The sequence below is a fragment of the Schistocerca serialis genome, chromosome 6 (genome assembly GCF_023864345.2).
Source record: "Schistocerca serialis cubense isolate TAMUIC-IGC-003099 chromosome 6, iqSchSeri2.2, whole genome shotgun sequence".
NCBI lineage: Eukaryota > Metazoa > Arthropoda > Insecta > Orthoptera > Acrididae > Schistocerca > Schistocerca serialis.
The window spans coordinates 291,764,004-291,785,321 of NC_064643.1; the positions used below are offsets into that span (position 1 = coordinate 291,764,004).

The 21,318-nt window shown below is 42.3% G+C and overlaps 1 protein-coding gene across 5 annotated transcripts in view; it reads left to right on the plus strand.

Moving 5' to 3' along the window:
- Positions 1–21,318, plus strand: part of LOC126483613 (retinoic acid receptor RXR) — a 141,425-nt gene that overhangs the window by 25,611 nt on the left and 94,496 nt on the right. For 2 of the 5 annotated variants that reach the window (XM_050106651.1, XM_050106653.1), the window contains exons 1-2: positions 336–552; positions 5,704–5,854. The exons of 2 other annotated variants lie outside the window; for them this stretch is intronic. In XM_050106651.1, coding sequence (XP_049962608.1) covers positions 535–552; positions 5,704–5,854 — 169 coding nt within the window. In that variant the 5' untranslated portion in view covers positions 336–534. Of the gene's footprint in view, positions 1–335; positions 561–5,703; positions 5,855–21,318 lie in introns of those variants that run through there. One more of the 5 variants, XM_050106652.1, reaches the window with a different exon arrangement.

Here is a 21,318-nt window from a genome sequence, read left to right on the forward strand (position 1 = left end):
TGAAATAGTTGAGCATTGCAAAATTGCTTCTTTGATATGTTGTAATTTTGACCGCTGTAGAAGGCGCAGCAGCCATAAAACTGGGGAGACAATATTCAGAAACTGGAATAATAGATTGTAGGACTTGATGATAAAGTGTATGTTGACCCTTTCCATTTCAAGAAAAAAGTTACGCATGGCGTCCCTCGCTACTAGGCTCCTCACCGCTCGGCAGCGAGAACTGGTACGGAGGACCGTGGGTTCCTTCGACACCCTGTGCAGCGCCGTTCGGTTGTTGTCGGCTGCGGTCGGCTAACGCGCTGTACGCTCTCGGCGAAAAAGTATGTCAGGCCAGTCTATCCTCAGTTCGCAGTGAAGAGCCGGGCGGCGGGGTTGACCTACTGACATCGCTGTGCTGCAGCAGTGAGAGTGCTTTACTTGGCCACCTGCTCCGTGGTGTACGGTGTACTGTGTGGCTTAGTCTTGCCGTGGCATTGTGCGCGGACCTGTGAAGAGCGCACTTTCGCGTGACCTGACGGCTGCTCTTTTGAGTCCATGCAGGAATTCATACTTGTATGATGGTTGTATAGCTGTCTTTTGGTTCGCTTAAGATTCACTTAGTGGCACCAGCTCTAAAAGTGTGCTTGGCAGACTGCGCTGTTTTACATTTTGCGGACAGTTACCTGCACAATTTTGTATCTTTTTTTTCTGCCTCCCTTGGTCAGACTAACTCTGCGACTTTTCTAGATAGGCATTCTTATAAACGTATCACTAAAATCCGTGAAAGCCCGATACTAATCTGGAGCGCTTACTATTGCTAGAAAATTTGACAACCTGTTTCGTTGGTGTTGCAGTTATATTGCACGGTGACAGCCCTACCGTGGTTATTGTTGGTTCTTCAACCTCGTTTAGAGCACAGGATACAGATCAGTAAACTCGATTGATATGGGTTTTATTGCACCCTTGTTGTGACTTGAAGAACGCTGCTACATTGCTTCCTATCTTAAAACATTTGACAAGCATATGCAGCACGATTCGCATATAAAGTGTGGAATTCCGCATCGTTTCATATCTGTGGCGAACCGTAGTATTTCTACTTGCATTGTAGGTGATTTAAGTCATTTGCAGTTCGACGAACAATGACAATTTTGTTGATTTCATTAGTAGGGTTATTAACCCAGTGAAATTTTCACGGTGAGGTATTCGCCCTTTCAGAGTAAGATAAGAGTCTGGCTCGCATCAAAGAAAAGATATGTCCCTGTTGCAAATGATACACTTCATTGTTTAACAGCGCAAGGGTATAATATAATAATTACGTGAGGACGTTACGGATATGAAAGTCAATCGATATTATTGAAAACCGTTTCAGTACACTAATGGGCGGAGGAATAATCGTAATATTGTGTAGCCTATGTGTTCAGTTTGCATAGACGGCTCCGTCTTTCAGTATTGTATGTATATTATTGCGTACCACATTCGCGTAAAATAACTATGAAGTTGAGTTTTAACAAACCTTGGGCAGAGATTTCACATCTGACTTTTCGTACGTAGCGGTTGAAACGAAGGAAAAAATGAGTTACGGATTTGATAACAATTTGCTAGCGAGACGTTGCATACATCACTATCTTTAAGTGCACTGATATTTTTCAGTAACCCGTAATTTTTGGTACAAACACTATAACTCAGTCAAATTACATAGCCAAACTTTATGAACATTCGACCTTGCTTTTAGCTGCCTTGCCATGCTACTTTAGCACATCATAGAGCGATATTTTAGAGCGCCGAAATGTTTAGTGTTTTCACTTGGTAATGTTAATAAAAATCAACATTTCTATGTGATCCGATATACCATCTTCCGCGAAAGCATACAAACCAGCAGGTGTATATTTACATTTTTAAAGTCACCGTTGCATTTTATGGTGGCAGAAGTGTACACTGCCGTACAGGTGTCGTCTGACGTCACTAACATGGCGGTCGACTGCCAAGTTTCCGCCCCTTTGGACTTCGCGTGCAATTCTCACGAGACCATCACGAGGGCTCGCGATTGGAGAAAGGGATAATAAATCTAGAAATAGAAAGAGAACTACGTGACGTATTTTGGTCTTACATGTCGATTTCGCAGCATATCGCTGTCATATTTCGTCTGTTCCAAATCCCTATCATGATATGTAAACACAAAATTTCTATGCGAAGCACACTTTAAGGGTACTAGTCGCAACACTGTTTCGGATTGACATTGTTCTAGATGTATCTGAAAATTGTCATTGCTAGCGTAACCAATGTAGCTGTCTGCTATTACTTGCAAGGTTGATAGTTTCTTTCCTTGTGAAATTTATGACCAGAAGTTTTAAACTTTTGTGAAATTTGCACATTAATGTTAACTTTGTGCATTTTACAATATGTATCAACCACACTCATCCTTAAAAATTAAAGACTGAAATGGCATATTTAAGCAGGTTGCTCCAATACTAAAATTTTCTCATTCGTTAGCTGGTAGCGATGAAACTAGGTAACATTTGTCTAGTTTCGAAAAATCTTTAGTTTTCTGTCATGATATAAAACTTTTGACTCCAGGACGACGACACATTGTAACCAGACTTTCTTACTCTAGCGCTTTTCCTAGAGACAACTCTAAAGCTATTCATCGTGTTAATCTTTACCATATTGCGCTAATAGGTGAAATTCAAACCGTGGAGCTCTGAAGTATGATTATTTGAGACTGATTTTACTACATTCTGTTGAACCTGTCGTCACTTCGTCAAAACCACTTTTCTCCTCCTGCCATCCATGCACGTAGCTTGTGAGGATAGGCAAACTTTAAAATAAAATACACGGAGACACCATCGACACAACATGTAGGTAGGAACAAGGGATATGGTAGCAGCCTATTGCACAATGTTCTCCAATGGCTTATTTGGATTTAACTGTTTATGGCATGTGTTATTTTAATTTTTAACTAACTGGCATACTGTATTTTCCTTTGACATATGAACTCTGTGAGGATTGTCTCCAAATAATTCAGTTTGTCGGTCAGAAGGTCGTTTTAATTCAGTAGGTTTGTACAATTCGTGGGAGAGAATTACATTTTCCGGTTCAGCATAATATAGACCTACGCGGTTTGAAATATTGCCCAACGGAAGAGAAACCGCCGTAGCATTATGCAGCATTTTTTATGTTTTTTTTTTTTTTTTTACTTAGCCTACGGTAGACTGTAGTACATGAAATAATGCAGATGACAAGATCTCTATGGAAACATTCAATCTGAGGGACGTCTTTCAGTGCGTTTTACATTTCACTGCCAATACTAGGGCATTAATGAGATTGCAAGAAAGTTCTGTGTGTTGCATAGAAGAAACTACTGAAATGCTTTTTTCTCGTGAATCATTTTACGACAGTCCACGTGATTAAGGTGCACGCGAATTGGTAGGCTTAGTTACTCTGCTGTTGAAAAAGGGTGGAGCAGCCAAACATTGTTGTACCATGTCAAACGATTGAGCTAAATTAATTATAATGAATGTATTCACAGTTAAGCGTCAGTTTCCTCATTAAATTGATGTTTCGTTCTTTGGAACGTCTTGTAAAGATTTTTATTCCGTAATTCTAGGAGAACGTAATGCAGCACGTTGATACATGACGCTAAGCCTCTTCAGTCGTAAGTGGTTTGTTGTCCTCCCTTTTCTGTCTCCGGGATCAAATAGAAGCCAAAGGTTCTAGCTGAAATGTGCTCACCGTTTCTCGCCGCTTTTGTGAGTGCTGTTGTGGGACGACCGGAGCGTGGTTCATTTCCCCCGACGTACCTCAAAATAAATTTGTACTCTCCACCATGGGAAAGAAGACGCGCTCCTGGAGCGCATACCGGATAATAATGGGTGCAGCTTAGTTTCATGTCGTCTTCGTAATATTTCAGAATCGTACAATGAAAATTACCTCACAGTAAAGTTCGTATCCGAATGTAACTTTCTTTCTTCGCCTTGATCGTTGACAGTAGTATGGTCGTCCCAAGTACAAATGCGAAGTATGATGCGTATTACAAATTTCTTGCTAGATGGATTTGATTATAGGATCCTAACGAGCAAACTGCCTTCTCAGCAGTAGTATGCTACGTTCCAAGATTTTTGCTTTTGGATAGTTGTCTACATTGTAGTAAAGTACACACAATCTGAATCACGATTTCTGTGCCAGAGTCCTGGTATGTGCTTGATGTAGCTACAGAATCCATGTTAGCTATTGGATTTTGTACAAGTGAGTGGTTAAGGGGTTTTAACTGTAGCCAAACTGCCTCCAACATGTCTTGTGCTCAGACCAGTTGCTTGTACATAAGTCGGCCTTAATGGCTGTAGCAGGTTCGTTCTTGAGCCACATGAGAATATCAGTTTTTTTATAATTTTTATCCGATCATTCGGAGTTCTCGTTCTCATTACCTCTTCAGCAGAGAAAAGAAGCAATCTAAAACATTAAGCACTGATGTTCCATTTCCAAGAGGCTCTAATGGGCTGCTTGACTACCGTTTCATTGCATATCGTACAAATGAGTAGGGGAAATCGATTTAGTGTCTTAAGTTACATTCATGCTTTTTATGGACTTTTTCACTGTTCCATTTGATCGAGAGCAGTTATATGCACAAGTATTAGTTAATTTGATAGAACGAAAACGACGTACTTCTGTTTAGACTATAAAAAACTTGTGGTTTGTGGCTGATATATTGCGCATAAACCATGTATTTTTTAAAAAATAAATTACTTCTCAGTAGATGGCAGTTTTTCGCCAGTTTAAATGACAGTAAACAGCAGCACCTACCTCGTGTATATAGCCGATTTTCCTTAGTCATGGTTACTGTATAAAAAGTGTTATATTGCGGAAGAACATGTATCTGAGGGATGGCTTAAGGTCACATTTTTAATGCTCGATCGTAGGTGCCTTCCTATGTTTTCAGGAGAAATCTCTTAAGACTTGGGTATACTGATAGAAATGATGCATTAAAAAAATTGTGCCGTGTTCGTTTGCAGTCAGGTTGAAATTTCCGTATACATATGAAACCACAATGACAGTGGCGAAACTTGAAAAGAAGCGATTGGGGTGTGGAGTTATATGAGGGCCCTAAAATGAGTAGACTCGTAAGATGAGAAAATAGGTTATTAGCGGAATCGACCAGGTAAGGAATATGTGGAAAGCACTGACCATAACTGACGAAATGAAAGGCATCAAGAAATACCTTCCAGGCAGCACACGGGGAGAAAAACCTGTAGGTTAAGACATTAGTATGTATACAAACAACGTACTCTTATTATTGCTTGGACAAGTGCTAGTCTGACATGAAGTTGGCACTGGACAGGAAGTCGTGAGGGGTAGCCCCAAACCAGGTCAAAAGACAGAGCAAAAAAGTTAGCGCGTACATTTATTTTGGTCTGTCACTTTTGAATTAGATCCTTAAAAATCCCCCATTTCATATGCTACGACCTGGCACACTTTAGGACTGCGAAAGACACTCGCATTGAAATTTATAACAAGGAACGCCAGCCTTTCATTTGCTCCCCGCCTCCTTTACCCAGCCAAAACTCTCATATCTGATGAGAATTTCAGTTTGTTTTAATGTTCCTTTCCGTTACATGTACGCTAAACAGATGTTAACCAGTGCAGTGTAAAAAAGAGTAGCAGACAGTTACGTTGGTGTGCTTTTTACGTAAGATGGGGCTCGTTTTGTAAATTGCGTGCGGGGATGCGCAGCGGTCGGGCTCCGTTGGCCGTGGCGCCGTCTTGGAAGGTCACGATACCGGAACAGCAGTCAGGCCGCACGCCACCATGCTCAAGAAGGAAAAGCCTATGATGTCCGTCGCCGCTATCATACAGGGCGCGCAGACGCAGCACTGGACCAGAGGTAAATCCACGCTTACACGCTGTTATTAGATAACATGTTACATCTCCTCAAGCTCATTGTCGAGGGAAGTTTCTCAAGACACTGACACTCATTTGGGAACATCGGGGTTAAAATCGCTGCCTGATCATACAGGTGTAGATTTTATGTGGTTTCCCAAAGTATTAAATGCCGAGATATTTCATTGTAAATGAGACACATCCTTCTGAATTTGAGCTCCTGAATTGGAGCTCGTTCTCGTGCTTCAGTAACCACGTAGTAAACAGAACGTAGACCCTAATACGCACGAATTTCATAAAGTCGTAACACCAATAGTACCTCTAATCAGCGCCAATGCCTATCGTTTGTCTTGTCCCGTCGTTGTGTGCCACCTACTAATTGACTTGTATGCCAAAGCTGTGGTTCACTTTCGTAGGTGTTTGTGTGACAGTCGCTTAACCTCCTCTAATAGACTCAAGGCAGCCGCTGAGTTTGCGTTGTCTACACCGGCAGCGGAGCAGGATCACCATCCGCAGTTTCACGTCCCTATATTTCATGAGACAGTCAGGATATTCGCGTACAATCTGGTGACGAGAAACTAACACCGATATCTCTCGTCGTCTTCCCCGCTAATATTGCTGAGGAACAATTCACCCGCCTTTTAGGAATGGAACTGAATACTATGAGCCTAACAGTTGTAGTCATACTTTAAGGATGAGTGTAATAAGAGATCCATGTCACCCTCAAAGTTCTGTTGTTCTACGTGTACTATACTGGCATTTTTTTTGTTTTTGTTTTGCGTAATTCGCAAACTTCGCGGTATGCGAAGCTACGGCAGAATTGAATAAAAGGTTCTGTCCTTTCGATTGGAAGTTGTAAGAGACACTAAGCGAAGTTAAGAAGCATATATTTTTATCGTTATGTACTATTACCGATTATAATTAAGAACAATTGACAGAAACAGTGACAACGAATTAAGCTTTCGGAGTAGAGAAGAAACATGTGGTACATCATTGCACTCCTTCAACATGAGAAGCATCACCTCTCTCTCTCTCTCTCTCTCTCTCTCTCTCTCTCTCTCTCTGTGTGTGTGTGTGTGTGTGTGTGTGTGTGTGTGTGTGTGTGTGTGTGTGTGTGTGTGTGTGTGAGAGAGAGAGAGCGCTGCTGCACACGTGTTTTTTCTTTCGCTCATCAAGCAAATATTGTTTGCTGAATAGCGATTGCTCTTGGTTCATTCGCGGTTGCATGCGATCTCGACACAGCACTTAAGGACGACATTCCTTTTGAAAGACGCTTACATAGCGGCTGTTGTGGACAGCTCTAGTATTCTCAGTAGTCAACAGATCATGCAGTATTTTCAGTATTCCGCCCTCGTTAATAGCTGCGCTAACTACTCTAGAAATAGAACTAGATAGTTTTTAGAATGCGGAGTTTTACACGACCTGTTACGTCAGCACTTTTTTTCACACGACCGTGATATATACGAGTGCCGCAAAAAAGAATTTTTTTCACTCCTCATGTGCATCGCTTCTTTGGAAAGAGTTTTGACGTGCGTCTCCAGGTAAGTCATCAATTCGCTCAGTGAACAGGTGGCGCACGGGCGTATTGGAAAGCCAAAGAGTCCCAAATTACCGGCCCGTTGGTGTAAATTCGAAAGTACAGTCGCTTCTAGAATTTTTATTAATTTTCATACTGTATAGATGGCTCCATCGTAATGAACTGAACTGTAGCGGTTTTGATATTTATAGAGCGGAAGCAATGCACAAGTGAAGAAGGAAATATTAACTTTCACATGGACGAATCCATCATGTCAGCAATGGTAAACAGAGAGAGCAGGCAGTTGTACTGCCGCTATTCAGCAAAGCAACATGATCATACTTAACCCACGTGCAAGGTACAGGGCTGTTATAAATGAGTACTGTAATTTTCAGAGCTCTATTTTCTAAAGTATTACATGTACAAATATCATTGATGCATGAATAGAACAGTAAACTCCCTAAGTTTGAATGTTGCACTCTACAAATGTTTATGTGCATCCGTGGTCACACGACTAATGTCCAAGCGGTAGGCAGGATGTTGGTACATGCAAACACAATCCTTAACGTATCGCCAAAAGAAATTCACAAGGCTTTAGGTTAGGCGACAGGTGAGGGGGGGGGGGGGGGGGGGAGGTCACGGCAAGAGAACAGCCACATCATTTTCGCCTTCTTGTTTCAAGATGAAATTCTCGGAATCCCCATTCAGCTGTGGGAACAAACAACTGCAACATATCAAGGTAGGAGCTACCCGTCACAGTTTTCTCACAGAAGAAAAACTGCCCTTATAGAATCATCTAACATTGGACCAGTGAGGTGGAGCAGTGGTTAACACATTGGACTCATTCGGGAGGACGACGGTTCAAACCAGCGTCCGGCCGTCCATATTTAGGTTTTCCGTGATTTCCCAAAATCGCTCCAGGCAAATACCAGGGTGGTTTCTTTGAAAGGGCATGGCCGATTTCCTTCCCCATCCTTGACACAATCCGAGCTTGTGTTTCGTATCTAATGACCTCTACGTCGACGAGACGTTAAACTCCATCTTCCTTCTTTCCGTAACTGTGCACAGAAAGCATTAATCTGCGGCCAATCTCTTTCATGCATTAATGACGGTTTTCAGTCCCACGCTCACATTGTGGCGATTAACCGTTCCATACAGGGGAAGTTGCTTCGTTGCTAAATATCAGCTTGAAGGGGAAATATTCATCAAGTACTTCCTGCATTATGATGCAAAATGGAAGGCGACGGCGATAATCTTCCGGTTTAAATTGTTGCACACAGGATTGTTTGAAATGTAACCGCCATCGAAAGATCTCCCACACAGTTTTCTGCTATATTCCAAGTTCGTGGCTTGTGCGGACGGTTGATTATTTTTGGACTGCGTACGAAACTTTCCCTCAGCCTCTCCAAGGTTGCATCTGGCACACTTGGTCGACCTCTACTTTCCGGTATACAGAGACAGCCAGTGTCCCTAAATCGTTGATTGCAACACACACAATCTTTTCTTGCTGTCACGGCAATGCACTCGTAACGCCAACTACTGAGTTCAAAGCAAACTGAGTTTACGGTCCTATTCATGCATCAAATTTTTACATGTAATACGTTGAAAAATATAGAACTCAAGAAACGAATAATCTGTAGTAGTCCTGTAGTAACAGAGTGCGATATTAACTGGCAATGGGACCATTAGTACCAGTTCCTCCTACTCAGATCTCCCAAAATCTGTCTTCGGTTTCAGTCAAATGGTTTACTACCTGAGAAGGGTAATAGACATCTGTTAATTTCCTCCTTGATCGTAGAGTATAATAGAAATAAAAGACCATTGAGAAATTTTGGTTTCGTTTTTCACACCTGTTTTCACTGAGGAAAATTCACCACAGTCTCAAGTTTTCTGTTGTTGCTCGGACATAAAATAGGGTACAAAGAAACTACTGCGAAGTCGAAAGGCAGCAATACACTGGGTGAAGGAAAGACCACTGGGCCATATGTTACAGTGCTCAATTCATGTAGAAATATTTATTTCAGGGGATCACTGAAGTGGCAGAGCATCGTATGTAACTGAAATAAAGCACATATCGTTCCGGCTACCATCGGGAGTGGCAGGATAGGACGAAACCAGCATTCAACTGCCTTTTTAGAAGCATGGAGCGCGTTATGTGGGCACGACTGGAGACTTTCCTGGAAGTCTACTATAACAACGAGCGTGGACTTCAGATTCTAGATCTACGCAGTCTCACACGTCCTTCAAGGAAACAAAACGGCCGTTGATGTATTTGACCAATATGCTATTCGACTAAGGAATTTAGAACGGGCTGCACACTGTAACCTATGTGTCCAGTGGGTAAATATCACAAGAGAATGCCACGTAGATCTGGGAAAGTCTCAGGAAGTTTTAAATGGATCGATTCTTTGGCGTGTGCGCGTTCTTAAAAGTTGCGATACCAGTAGATCTGAGTGTGGTTAAGGATCACATGGATGTTACCGAAAAATTGAGCCGAGATTTGCGACTGAAACGAAATATAACTAGATATAGTGCTGTAAATCTGTTGAAGATGTCAGATATTAGCTACAATGTGAACGACGAATCTAGTCAGGTCAGCAGACGTCTAAGCGAGTCTTTCCGAAGCGATATAAAGGTAGGACAACCGTGTAAATATAGTATTCGACGGATATTTAGTGGAAGAATTCCAACATATAACTTATCAACGGAAGAGTTCGTTTACGAAACTCCCCGTGCCATTAACGGATGCTGTTCCACAGTCTTGGTCCTTTCGAAATAGAACTGACATAAGAACAATATATTGACATATAGCTGCAGTACTCGTCATTTATTATTCAGCGTCAGAGACACTACAGTAGAATGCACAAGTAACGCTCTGTGTAATAAAAAATTGAAACCTCTAAAAGTCCTGAAACTTGGCTGATAACGCAAGTCAACTTGTAACACTTTTTCCCTCCTTCCCTACCAGTGCTACACGTACCTTTTAAGTATTATGACGGCAACTTTAGAGAAATTAGGGCCAGTGTTGGTGTGTGTACCCCGTTCATGAAAGGGAACAAAGAAGTTGATAATTGTAATATCGGATCTTGTTAGATTTAGAAGTTGCTACTTTCGTCAGCCACTCAGAAATTTTGTTATTCGAATGGGTTCCATTATTTTTGGTTTTAAGCCTGTATTTGTCAAGTTTTTAACATTAAACTCCAAGCGTCATTCGAATTCAGCACATGTGCACATGTGCAGTGTGCTCCCTGCCGCCGTTGGATAAGCAGCTGAGCAGCAAGTCGTATACTCCTAGCTCACTCATTTGTTACATAGTTTAATTCTTAATTTCTTTGCGTGTTTTTGGTACTTGCATTGTTTAATTCATAAATTTCGGGAGTATTATAGTATTTGAGAGTTGTAGCATCGCGTTTTAGTACCTGAATAGTGTAAATTCGCGTAGTCGTTTGTCTACTGTTTTGTTTTGAACGGCCAGTGTCGGTTGGTCGCAGTCAGTGTGCTCCCTGCCGCCGTTGGATAAGCAGCTGCAGCAGCAAGTCGTATACTCCTAGCTCACTCATTTGTTACATAGTTTAATTCTTAATTTCTTTGCGTGTTTTTGGTACTTGCATTGTTTAATTCATAAATTTCGGGCGTATTATAGTATTTGAGAGTGTAGCATCGTGTTTTAGTACCTGAATAGTGTAATTTCGCTTAGTCTCCTTCCGCCGCCGAGCAGTGTCAGCAGTGCGCAAGTAGCAGCATTACTGCATTTACTAGGCAATCTTGTATTTTAATAACCGTTTAAATTTTGTCGATTTGTTTGCGCTCTCTGTAGATTAGTTCAGACGTTCTTTGCAAAACAGTTTTTAGCATGGATAGGGACTGCAACTGCTGTGTTCGGATGCAGGCTGAGTTGGCATCCCTTCGCTCCCAGCTTCAGGCAGTGTTGGCTTCGGTCACACAGCTTGAGGCTGTTGCCAATGGGCATCACTGTGGGGGTCCGGATGGGGGTTTGTCGGGGACGGCCAGCTCGTCCCACGCATCCCCTGATCGGACTACGATTGTGGTTGCCCGGGATACTGCCTGCATTGAGGCTGATCCCTCACCTGTGGTAGAGTGGGAGGTCGTTTCAAGGTGTGGCAGGGGGCGAAAGACATTCCGGAGGGCTGAACGGAAAGCCTCTCCAGTTTGTCTGACGAACCGGTTTCAGGCTCTGTCTCAGGCTGATACTGATCTTCGGCCTGACATGGCTGCTTGTCCTGTTCAAGAGGTTGCCCCTCAGTCTGCAAGATCCGGGCAGTCGCAGAGGGTGGGCTTACTGGTAGTTGGGAGCTCCAACGTCAGGCGCGTAATGGGGCCCCTTAGGGAAATGGCAGCAAGAGAGGGGAAGAAAACCAATGTGCACTCCGTGTGCATACCGGGGGGAGTCATTCCAGATGTGGAAAGGGTCCTTCCGGATGCCATGAAGGGTACAGGGTGCACCCATCTGCAGGTGGTCGCTCATGTCGGCACCAATGATGTGTGTCGCTATGGATCGGAGGAAATCCTCTCTGGCTTCCGGCGGCTATCTGATTTGGTGAAGACTGCCAGTCTCGCTAGCGGGATGAAAGCAGAGCTCACCATCTGCAGCATCGTCGACAGGACTGACTGCGGACCTTTGGTACAGAGCCGAGTGGAGGGTCTGAATCAGAGGCTGAGACGGTTCTGCGACCGTGTGGGCTGCAGATTCCTCGACTTGCGCCATAGGGTGGTGGGCTTTCGGGTTCCGCTGGATAGGTCAGGAGTCCACTACACGCAACAAGCGGCTACACGGGTAGCAGGGGTTGTGTGGCGTGGGCTGGGCGGTTTTTTAGGTTAGATGGCCTTGGGCAAGTACAGAAAGGACAACAGCCTCAACGGGTGCTGGGCAAAGTCAGGACATGCGGGGACCAAGCAGCAATTGGTATTGTAATTGTCAACTGTCGAAGCTGCGTTGGTAAAGTACCGGAACTTCAAGCGCTGATAGAAAGCACCGAAGCTGAAATCGTTATAGGTACAGAAAGCTGGCTGAAGCCAGAGATAAATTCTGCCGAAATTTTTACAAAGGTACAGACGGTGTTTAGAAAGGATAGATTGCATGCAACCGGTGGTGGAGTGTTCGTCGCTGTTAGTAGTAGTTTATCCTGTAGTGAAGTAGAAGTGGATAGTTCCTGTGAATTATTATGGGTGGAGGTTACACTAAACAACCGAACTAGGTTAATAATTGGCTCCTTTTACCGACCTCCCGACTCAGCAGCATTAGTGGCAGAACAACTGAGAGAAAATTTGGAATACATTTCACATAAATTTTCTCAGCATGTTATAGTCTTAGGTGGAGATTTCAATTTACCAGATATAGACTGGGACACTCAGATGTTTAGGACGGGTGGTAGGGACAGAGCATCGAGTGACATTATACTGAGTGCACTATCCGAAAATTACCTCGAGCAATTAAACAGAGAACCGACTCGTGGAGATAACATCTTGGACCTACTGATAACAAACAGACCCGAACTTTTCGACTCTGTATGTACAGAACAGGGAATCAGTGATCATAAGGCCGTTGCAGCATCCCTGAATATAGAAGTTAATAGGAATATAAAAAAAGGGAGGAAGGTTTATCTGTTTAGCAAGAGTAATAGAAGGCAGATTTCAGACTACCTAACAGATCAAAACGAAAATTTCTGCTCCGACACTGACAATGTTGAGTGTTTATGGAAAAAGTTCAAGGCAATCGTAAAATGCGTTTTAGACAGGTACGTGCCGAGTAAAACTGTGAGGGACGGGAAAAACCCACCGTGGTACAACAACAAAGTTAGGAAACTACTGCGAAAGCAAAGAGAGCTCCACTCCAAGTTTAAACGCAGCCAAAACCTCTCAGACAAACAGAAGCTAAACGATGTCAAAGTTAGCGTAAGGAGGGCTATGCGTGAAGCGTTCATTGAATTCGAAAGTAAAATTCTATGTACCGACTTGACAGAAAATCCTAGGAAGTTCTGGTCTTACGTTAAATCAGTAAGTGGCTCGAAACAGCATATCCAGACACTACGGGATGATGATGGCATTGAAACAGAGGATGACACGCGTAAAGCTGAAATACTAAACACCTTTTTCCAAAGCTGCTTCACAGAGGAAGACCGCACTGCAGTTCCTTCTCTAAATCCTCGCACAAACGAAAAAATGGCTGACATCGAAATAAGTGTCCAAGGAATAGAAAAGCAACTGGAATCACTCAATAGAGGAAAGTCCACTGGACCTGACGGGATACCAATTCGATTCTACACAGAGTACGCGAAAGAACTTGCCCCCCTTCTAACAGCCGTGTACCGCAAGTCTCTAGAGGAACGGAGGGTTCCAAATGATTGGAAAAGAGCACAGATAGTCCCGGTCTTCAAGAAGGGTCGTCGAGCAGATGCGCAAAACTATAGACCTATATCTCTTACGTCGATCTCTTGTAGAATTTTAGAACATGTTTTTTGCTCGCGTATCATGTCATTTCTGGAAACCCAGAATCTACTATGTAGGAATCAACATGGATTCCGGAAACAGCGATCGTGTGAGACCCAACTCGCCTTATTTGTTCATGAGACCCAGAAAATATTAGATACAGGCTCCCAGGTAGATGCTATTTTTCTTGACTTCCGGAAGGCGTTCGATACATTCCGCACTGTCGCCTCATAAACAAAGTAGGAGCTTACGGAATATCAGACCAGCTGTGTGGCTGGATTGAAGAGTTTTTAGCAAACAGAACACAGCATGTTGTTATCAATGGAGAGACGTCTACAGACGTTAAAGTAACCTCTGGCGTGCCACAGGGGAGTGTTATGGGACCATTGCTTTTCACAATATATATAAATGACTTAGTAGATAGTGTCGGAAGTTCCATGCGGCTTTTCGCGGATGATGCTGTAGTATACAGAGAAGTTGCTGCATTAGAAAATTGTAGTGAAATACAGGAAGATCTGCAGCGGATAGGCACTTGGTGCAGGGAGTGGCAACTGACCCTTAACATAGACAAATGTAATGTATTGCGAATACATAGAAAGAAGGATCCTTTATTGTATGATTACATGATAGCGGAACAAACACTGGTAGCAGTTACTTCTGTAAAATATCTGGGAGTATGCGTACGGAACGATTTGAAGTGGAATGATCATATAAAATTAATTGTTGGTAAGGCGGGTACCAGGTTGAGATTCATTGGGAGAGTGCTTAGAAAATGTAGTCCATCAACAAAGGAGGTGGCTTACAAAACACTCGTTCGACCTATACTTGAGTATTGCTCATCAGTGTGGGATCCGTACCAGGTCGGGTTGACGGAGGAGATAGAGAAGATACAAAGAAGAGCGGCGCGTTTCGTCACCGGGTTATTTGGTAACCGTGATAGCGTTACGGAGATGTTTATTAAACTCAAGTGGCAGACTCTGCAAGAGAGGCGCTCTGCATCGCGGTGTAGCTTGCTCGCCAGGTTTCGAGAGGGTGCGTTTCTGGATGAGGTATCGAATATATTGCTTCCCCCTACTTATACCTCCCGAGGAGATCACGAATGTAAAATTAGAGAGATTAGAGCGCGCACGGAGGCTTTCAGACAGTCGTTCTTCCCGCGAACCATACGCGACTGGAACAGGAAAGGGAGGTAATGACAGTGGCATGTAAAGTGCCCTCCGCCACACACCGTTGGGTGGCTTGCGGAGTATCAATGTAGATGTAGATGTAGATGAGGTTTTTAACATTGGTTTCATGGTTCATACAAGACAAGTACCTGGGGCCCAAATCAGTTGGCTCTAGGGTGGTTTTTAGTGAATGAAAGGTAACTAGCTGGATGGATTTCTTCTGTCAGAGGACCACAGGGCCGTACCTAATCGAGCCCACAGGCTGATGTATGTGTACATTTTAAGAATTTTCTTCATTGGCCTGTGTGAGACTAGAGAAGAACAATTCTCAGTAGAAATCCCGATTCGGTAATAGTACAATGGAATGTGAAAAATGTGGAGCGAGCCGATAACAGAGAAAGGAACGGTGGCTGCGAAATTAACGATAGTCCACTCGCAGAACAGAGATTCGGCCGCGACATTGGCACGTCCCTGCAAGCTACGTTAACGACGGGCCGACAAACAGCTGAAGTGGGCTTACCTTACTCCACACCAAAGAAGCTGTATGGTGAGGGGAAGGTAGCGAAATTCCAGGGAGTGTTTGGCAATGTCTAGTATTAAGACTAAACATTGAAGGATGATCGCATCGAGAATATCTTAGATTCGAGATTTTATGTTAGTGTGACCTGATATTGAAAACTGTATGCAGCATACAGTGACGCCGTATAATACTTAATATTGTGAGATTTGTATCAATATTCGTCAGATTAAAACTATAAGGGTTTGCCTTTTGCGGGGTATCATTATTCCCAACTGAGCCATTCAAACAACTCGCGCTCAACCGTAGGTTTCAGTGTGTCGGCGAAGAGTTAGTAGTATATGTATTTTCCAGGATATTACGTTGGACTAAAACTAGAATATAGGATGTGGGAGTAGGTTAACCGCAGCCTAACAGTTGTTTCCACAGGAATTATCCATGCTGCTAAACCGAAGATTTCGTCAGCTTAAAATTGCACTGAAGAGAGACTAACAGACCTAGGTCGACAGGTTCTAGAATGAATGGACCGGACAAGAATCGGTAAACAGCGCCGACGCCAGACACCAAGCAACCTTACCAAAATTCCCTGCAACACGAATAAATTCCAATAAGTGCAAGCTCAAGTCACTGCCAAGATTATACGAAGGCTGTTCAATAAAGAATTATATTTTTTTTTTTTTTTTTTTTTTTTTACAACATACCTTTACTCATCCTCAATTTTGATGGTTCTTCTCAAAGTAGTCTCCCATGAATGCGATGCACTTGTCCCAGCGTTTCTACCAGTCTTCAAATACATGCTGAAAACCATTTTTTTGAGAGGTTCTCCAAAATCGTCACCGCAGCCTTCACCACTGCTTCTGATGATTGATAATGCCTCCCACGAAGGTGTTTCTTCATGTTAGGGAATAGAAATAAGTCTATATAAGACTATAGGGAGGGTGAGGGATGCACTTCACGTTGATTTTTGGAAGATATTCAGCAACAACATTGGCAATATGCGGCCGCGCATTATGGTGCAGCATCCAGCCTGCTTCACGGAAGTGAAGTCTTTCGTGCTTGATATGGACTTGCAATGTTTTCAGGACATCCCTAGCCGGCCGAAGTGGCCGTGCGGTTAAAGGCGCTGCAGTCTGGAACCGCAGGACCGCTACGGTCGCAGGTTCGAATCCTGCCTCGGGCATGGATGTTTGTGATGTCCTTAGGTTAGTTAGGTTTAACTAGTTCTAAGTTCTAGGGGACTAATGACCTCAGCAGTTGAGTCCCATAGTGCTCAGAGCCATTTGAACCAGGACATCCCTGTAGCATTGTATATTTACTGATTTGTATGCAGGCACAACATGCTGAAACCATTCCATGAATATCAAAGAATGATATGATCATAACTTTCCCAGCACAAGCAACCACTTTTGCTTTTTTGGGGACTGGTGATGAAGATTTCCACACTAAGCTTTGCTGTTTGCTCTCAGGATCAAAATGATGTAGCCAGGTTTTTATCATCAGTGAATACATTTAAAAGAAACACTGGATCTTCTTCTAACATCAACCAACTGCATGCAGACCTGCACGCGAATGTCATTTTGTTCGGGAAACAACAGTCTTGGAACCCATCGCACACAAACACGTGTCGTGTGTAATTTTTCTGTCACCAGCGTGTGGGTGGCACCCAGTGAAATGCTCAGTATTTCAGAAAGTGATACTGAGGTAATTCGTCGATCCTCTCTCATAATGACAGCAACAGTGTTGGGGTTTTCTTCCGTAAGAGCAGTAACTGGTGCATCGGATCCATTTTCCTTTTAAACTGATTGTGTCCCCTCTTTAAACATTTTAAACGACCTTCGAGCTGCGCTGTAGGAAAGAGCAGACTCTCCATTTGCCTCGTGTGTAAAATTGTATAGGCCTCAGCTGAATATTTGTTGAGACGAAAGCAGAATTTCAAAGCCGCGTGTTACCTCCATACTGAAAATGTCTGACCTTGCCTGCCTCTCACAGGCGGGAACCAGGAGTCCCAACAATGAAACTACTACGGCGTGTTTGTTGCACATAAAGCTTGATTATTCTTTATTGAACAGCCCTCTTAATAAAGATTACGGTCTCCATAGTTAATACGATTTCTTACTGAGCGATACTCCAAATTTGTCTAAGAATTAGAAAATTTAAGGCACCACGTGCAGTTGGCTTAAGGAAAATTTCAGAATTAAATAGTTGCACCAAATAACTGCTGGAACGAATGATTAAGCCTACACCGAGCCAGTTGCCTCAAATTCTACAGTTCCTTGGCACTTACAGTCCAAAAAGTTCAGAACGGACAACTAAAATTTAGAAAACAAATTTCTGTAAAAGCCACTTCAATTAAATAAAAAAAAAGATACGCATGACAGGAAGCAGAATAAGCAGTACATTAGACTCGAGACGGATATGTTGATACGGACGCACGATAGCAAGGTCTTCAGCGCCAGGGATAAGACACAGTGGAGCCAAGTTCAGAAGGACAAATTGAGCACAGGGTTTATTCAAAATGTTCAAACTAAACATAAGTCATACGGTAAACACTAAGCCTGACAACATTCACGCATCGCGAAAGCCTACTTTCACACAAAGCACCAGAACTAATATCAGCTGGTAGTTATTTGCCTTAAGGAAGCGGAAAATTAATAACAGGCAGGTAGAAGCACTTTACACAAATGCTACGCTGCCAACGAACTCTACAAGTTTCCTTGTAGAGGCGGTCGCTAACATTAACACAAATTAAAGACGCCATGGACATTTAAAATTTACAGATCAGACTTCCAGTATGGTGCAATATACAAAGATCTAATTGAAATATTTATCAGACCTTTTTAACAAATTCTTGCTAATACAATTCAGCCAGCAAAATTCCATGGAGTCGCGGACTTATAGTATCAATAAACAGAACCGGAGCATCCAGAAATTCCGGTAAACGCGCCTCTGACAACTCGGCCGACACTGCAAGCCTGTCCAAGACAGGTGGATGGCGGCAAAAGGCCTCCTTTCCGCTTGGTTGCTGCACCATACTCCCATTATCGTACTAGCTCTCATACTTTGCTTACGCGTCATCAAGCCGGTCCTCCAGACCACGCCAGAGGGAGTTGCGCTCGCTGGGCAACGTCTCAGAGCCAAAGATAGTACGATAAACTGCCACGGCTCAGATATGAATCTTCGTTTAAATTTTTTCAGTGTTTTCTGAAAATACGAGTTGTATGGTTTATACTGTTTAGTCATGGTACGATCAAGAGAGTAGTTACTCTGCGTTAAATTTAATTTTAGAATATATGGAACTCATCCTCTTTGACACCATCTGTTTTATACAGTATTATATCATGCACGTAACTCCTATAATGAATCACTTTTCAAAAAATCTGAATTGAGTCAAAATTTGTTTTCGTGGTCTTCAATATTACTGTTGTTGTGGTAGCCAAGCCGTTCTCTATGGATGATCTGACATTTTGCAGTTAAGTATTTAAACTTTCCTTTGATTTTATTTTAGCAAATATCCCCTTATATTTTTCAGTATTGATTGGAGAAGTCGTAGGAAGCAAACGTACCGCCATCCGAAATTTTGGTTGAGTTAAGTCGTGTAAGTGCACTGGATGACCAAAAATATTAGAAAATGGAAGATTTCGCGTGGCATGCCTACCGATCATACCTGGAACTTACGTGATGAGGTAGAAACTTTTGCTCATAGGACACACATCACCGCCCCTTTAACGGTATTACAGTCCTCGTTTAGTTTTTGAAGAACTATAGGCGAAATTGTGGACAAGTGCTGTTTGGAAGGAGTTGAGCTTAATGCTCGGCTGGAACGTTCATCGTATATTGATGGAGGCGCTTCCGAGTTCCCAACATCGTACAGTGAATTCGCAAGACAACTAGAGGCTGCGGGAAGTCGTTTGTCATACCGTCTGCCCGGTGTTTTAAACAGTGGCTTTAAATCATGGTAGTACTTGTTGCCGTTTAAACATTTGTTTAAAATTAATTTGTAATGTGCCATGTTACAGCATCCAAACTCGTGACATATACTCCAAGTTGTAATTCGTCGTGGGAAACCGTTATATATCTTGCTTGTGACAAAAAGTAAATTATTAGGTTTTGTTTCTGTTTCGTTACATTCATCAGCACACATTGTAAGTAATTGTTCGTGTATCTTCGTGATTTGTCGAAATGTAATAAATAAGATCGTCTTAACGCTTTTGCAATTCATTTTCAAAACATTTATTTTTATTCCTGACAGCTACAAAAGTTTCGTTTACGGCTTCGTTTTTTTTTTTTTTTTTTTTTTTTTTTTGAGAAAATATACAAATAGAAAGGATATGTACCCGCTAGACCCTCACCGCCTAGCATTCACTTAGCTTGCGTTTTTACTGTAGATTGCTTAATCAGGCAATTGCGTTTTGGTTTTAGATAATGTATTGCACCCAGTATTTAATACGAGTCGCTTCACTTAGGTGAAATGTCGGTGTCTGTTTTCTTGTTTCTCATTTATTTACAATACATGTTTGTCGCTGTAACCGCCACAATTATGTAACTAGAATGAAATAAGTTGAAGGTGCGATTTAGACAGAAGTTGGATTAAGACTGTACACATAACCATTCATTGGTATGTGAATTTTTTCCTAAATTGACACATTTTTTTTACAAAATTTTGTAGCACAAGGTCTTAACCAACAAAAAAGATAAAAGTACGTTGACGCGCCAAAAATAATGTAAACTTTCATCAGTTCGCAATAATTTGGTATTGTATTTGAAACTAGTGTTCAAATTATGCAATATGAAGAGTGAAGAACGCAAAGCAAACGTGATGATAGTTACCAGTGACGCGACAATATGAATGCATTGCACAGTAATGTTTATATTTTATAACATGCTACCCAGGTTTCAAATAATAAGGTACTAAAATGATTTACGTATTCGTCTCGGCGCAGCAAATGAACTAATCACGTGTTTTCATGAGTTTGTACATGTAAAGTGTTATAATTTATTCTACGTCACCGTGCTATAAGACGTGTTGCAGTGACTGACTAATGGAAATTACGTATATATTTTAAAATTATTTTCAGTGTAATAGATGGGTATGTAACAGAAACTACTCAATGTAAAATATTGACTACCTTCGTCCCAAAGTTTTCTTAATATTGTAAGAGGTGATGTACAGTCTATGAAATGCTTTTGGAAGATTTTTGGTTGTGGTTTTTGTGTGTGTGTGTGTGTGTGTGTGTGTGTGTGTGTGTGTGTGTGTGTGTGTGTAAAAAAACACTTTGTACATGCGGTGTGTTGTTACGGGCGCTTTGCATTGAAATGGCAACAACTTTATCATCATCTTGTTACGATATCGTTGCTTTAAAAAAATATTTAGCGTAATGGAAGTAACATTTCATTTCTGTGCCAAGTGCAGGGCATTCCATACAAACGTCTTTGCTAAAGCCGTGTCGTGATAGATTGTTTATTCTGGTAGGAATAGTCACGCATTCTGAGACACCATCGTATCATTGATTTTCGATAATGTCCGAGACATCTCACAATTTAGGCAAAATGTTTCTCTTATTGGCTGTACCGGGCAAGACGCTGGACCGCATTCGGGAGAACGGTCGTTCCAGAGTCTTCGTCCGCCCCACCAGGGTCACATTTTCCTAGGCTTTTCTGGAACTTGGCCAGGTAAGACAAATGCCGGAGTAGGAACTGAAATGGACACGACGGATTTGCGTCTTCATACTTCCCCAATACGTGCTTCATCTACGTCCCTGTTGATCCTACCACCGACAGGACTTTCATTTCTAACCTTCCTTTTTTGTCTTGTTTGTTGTAAG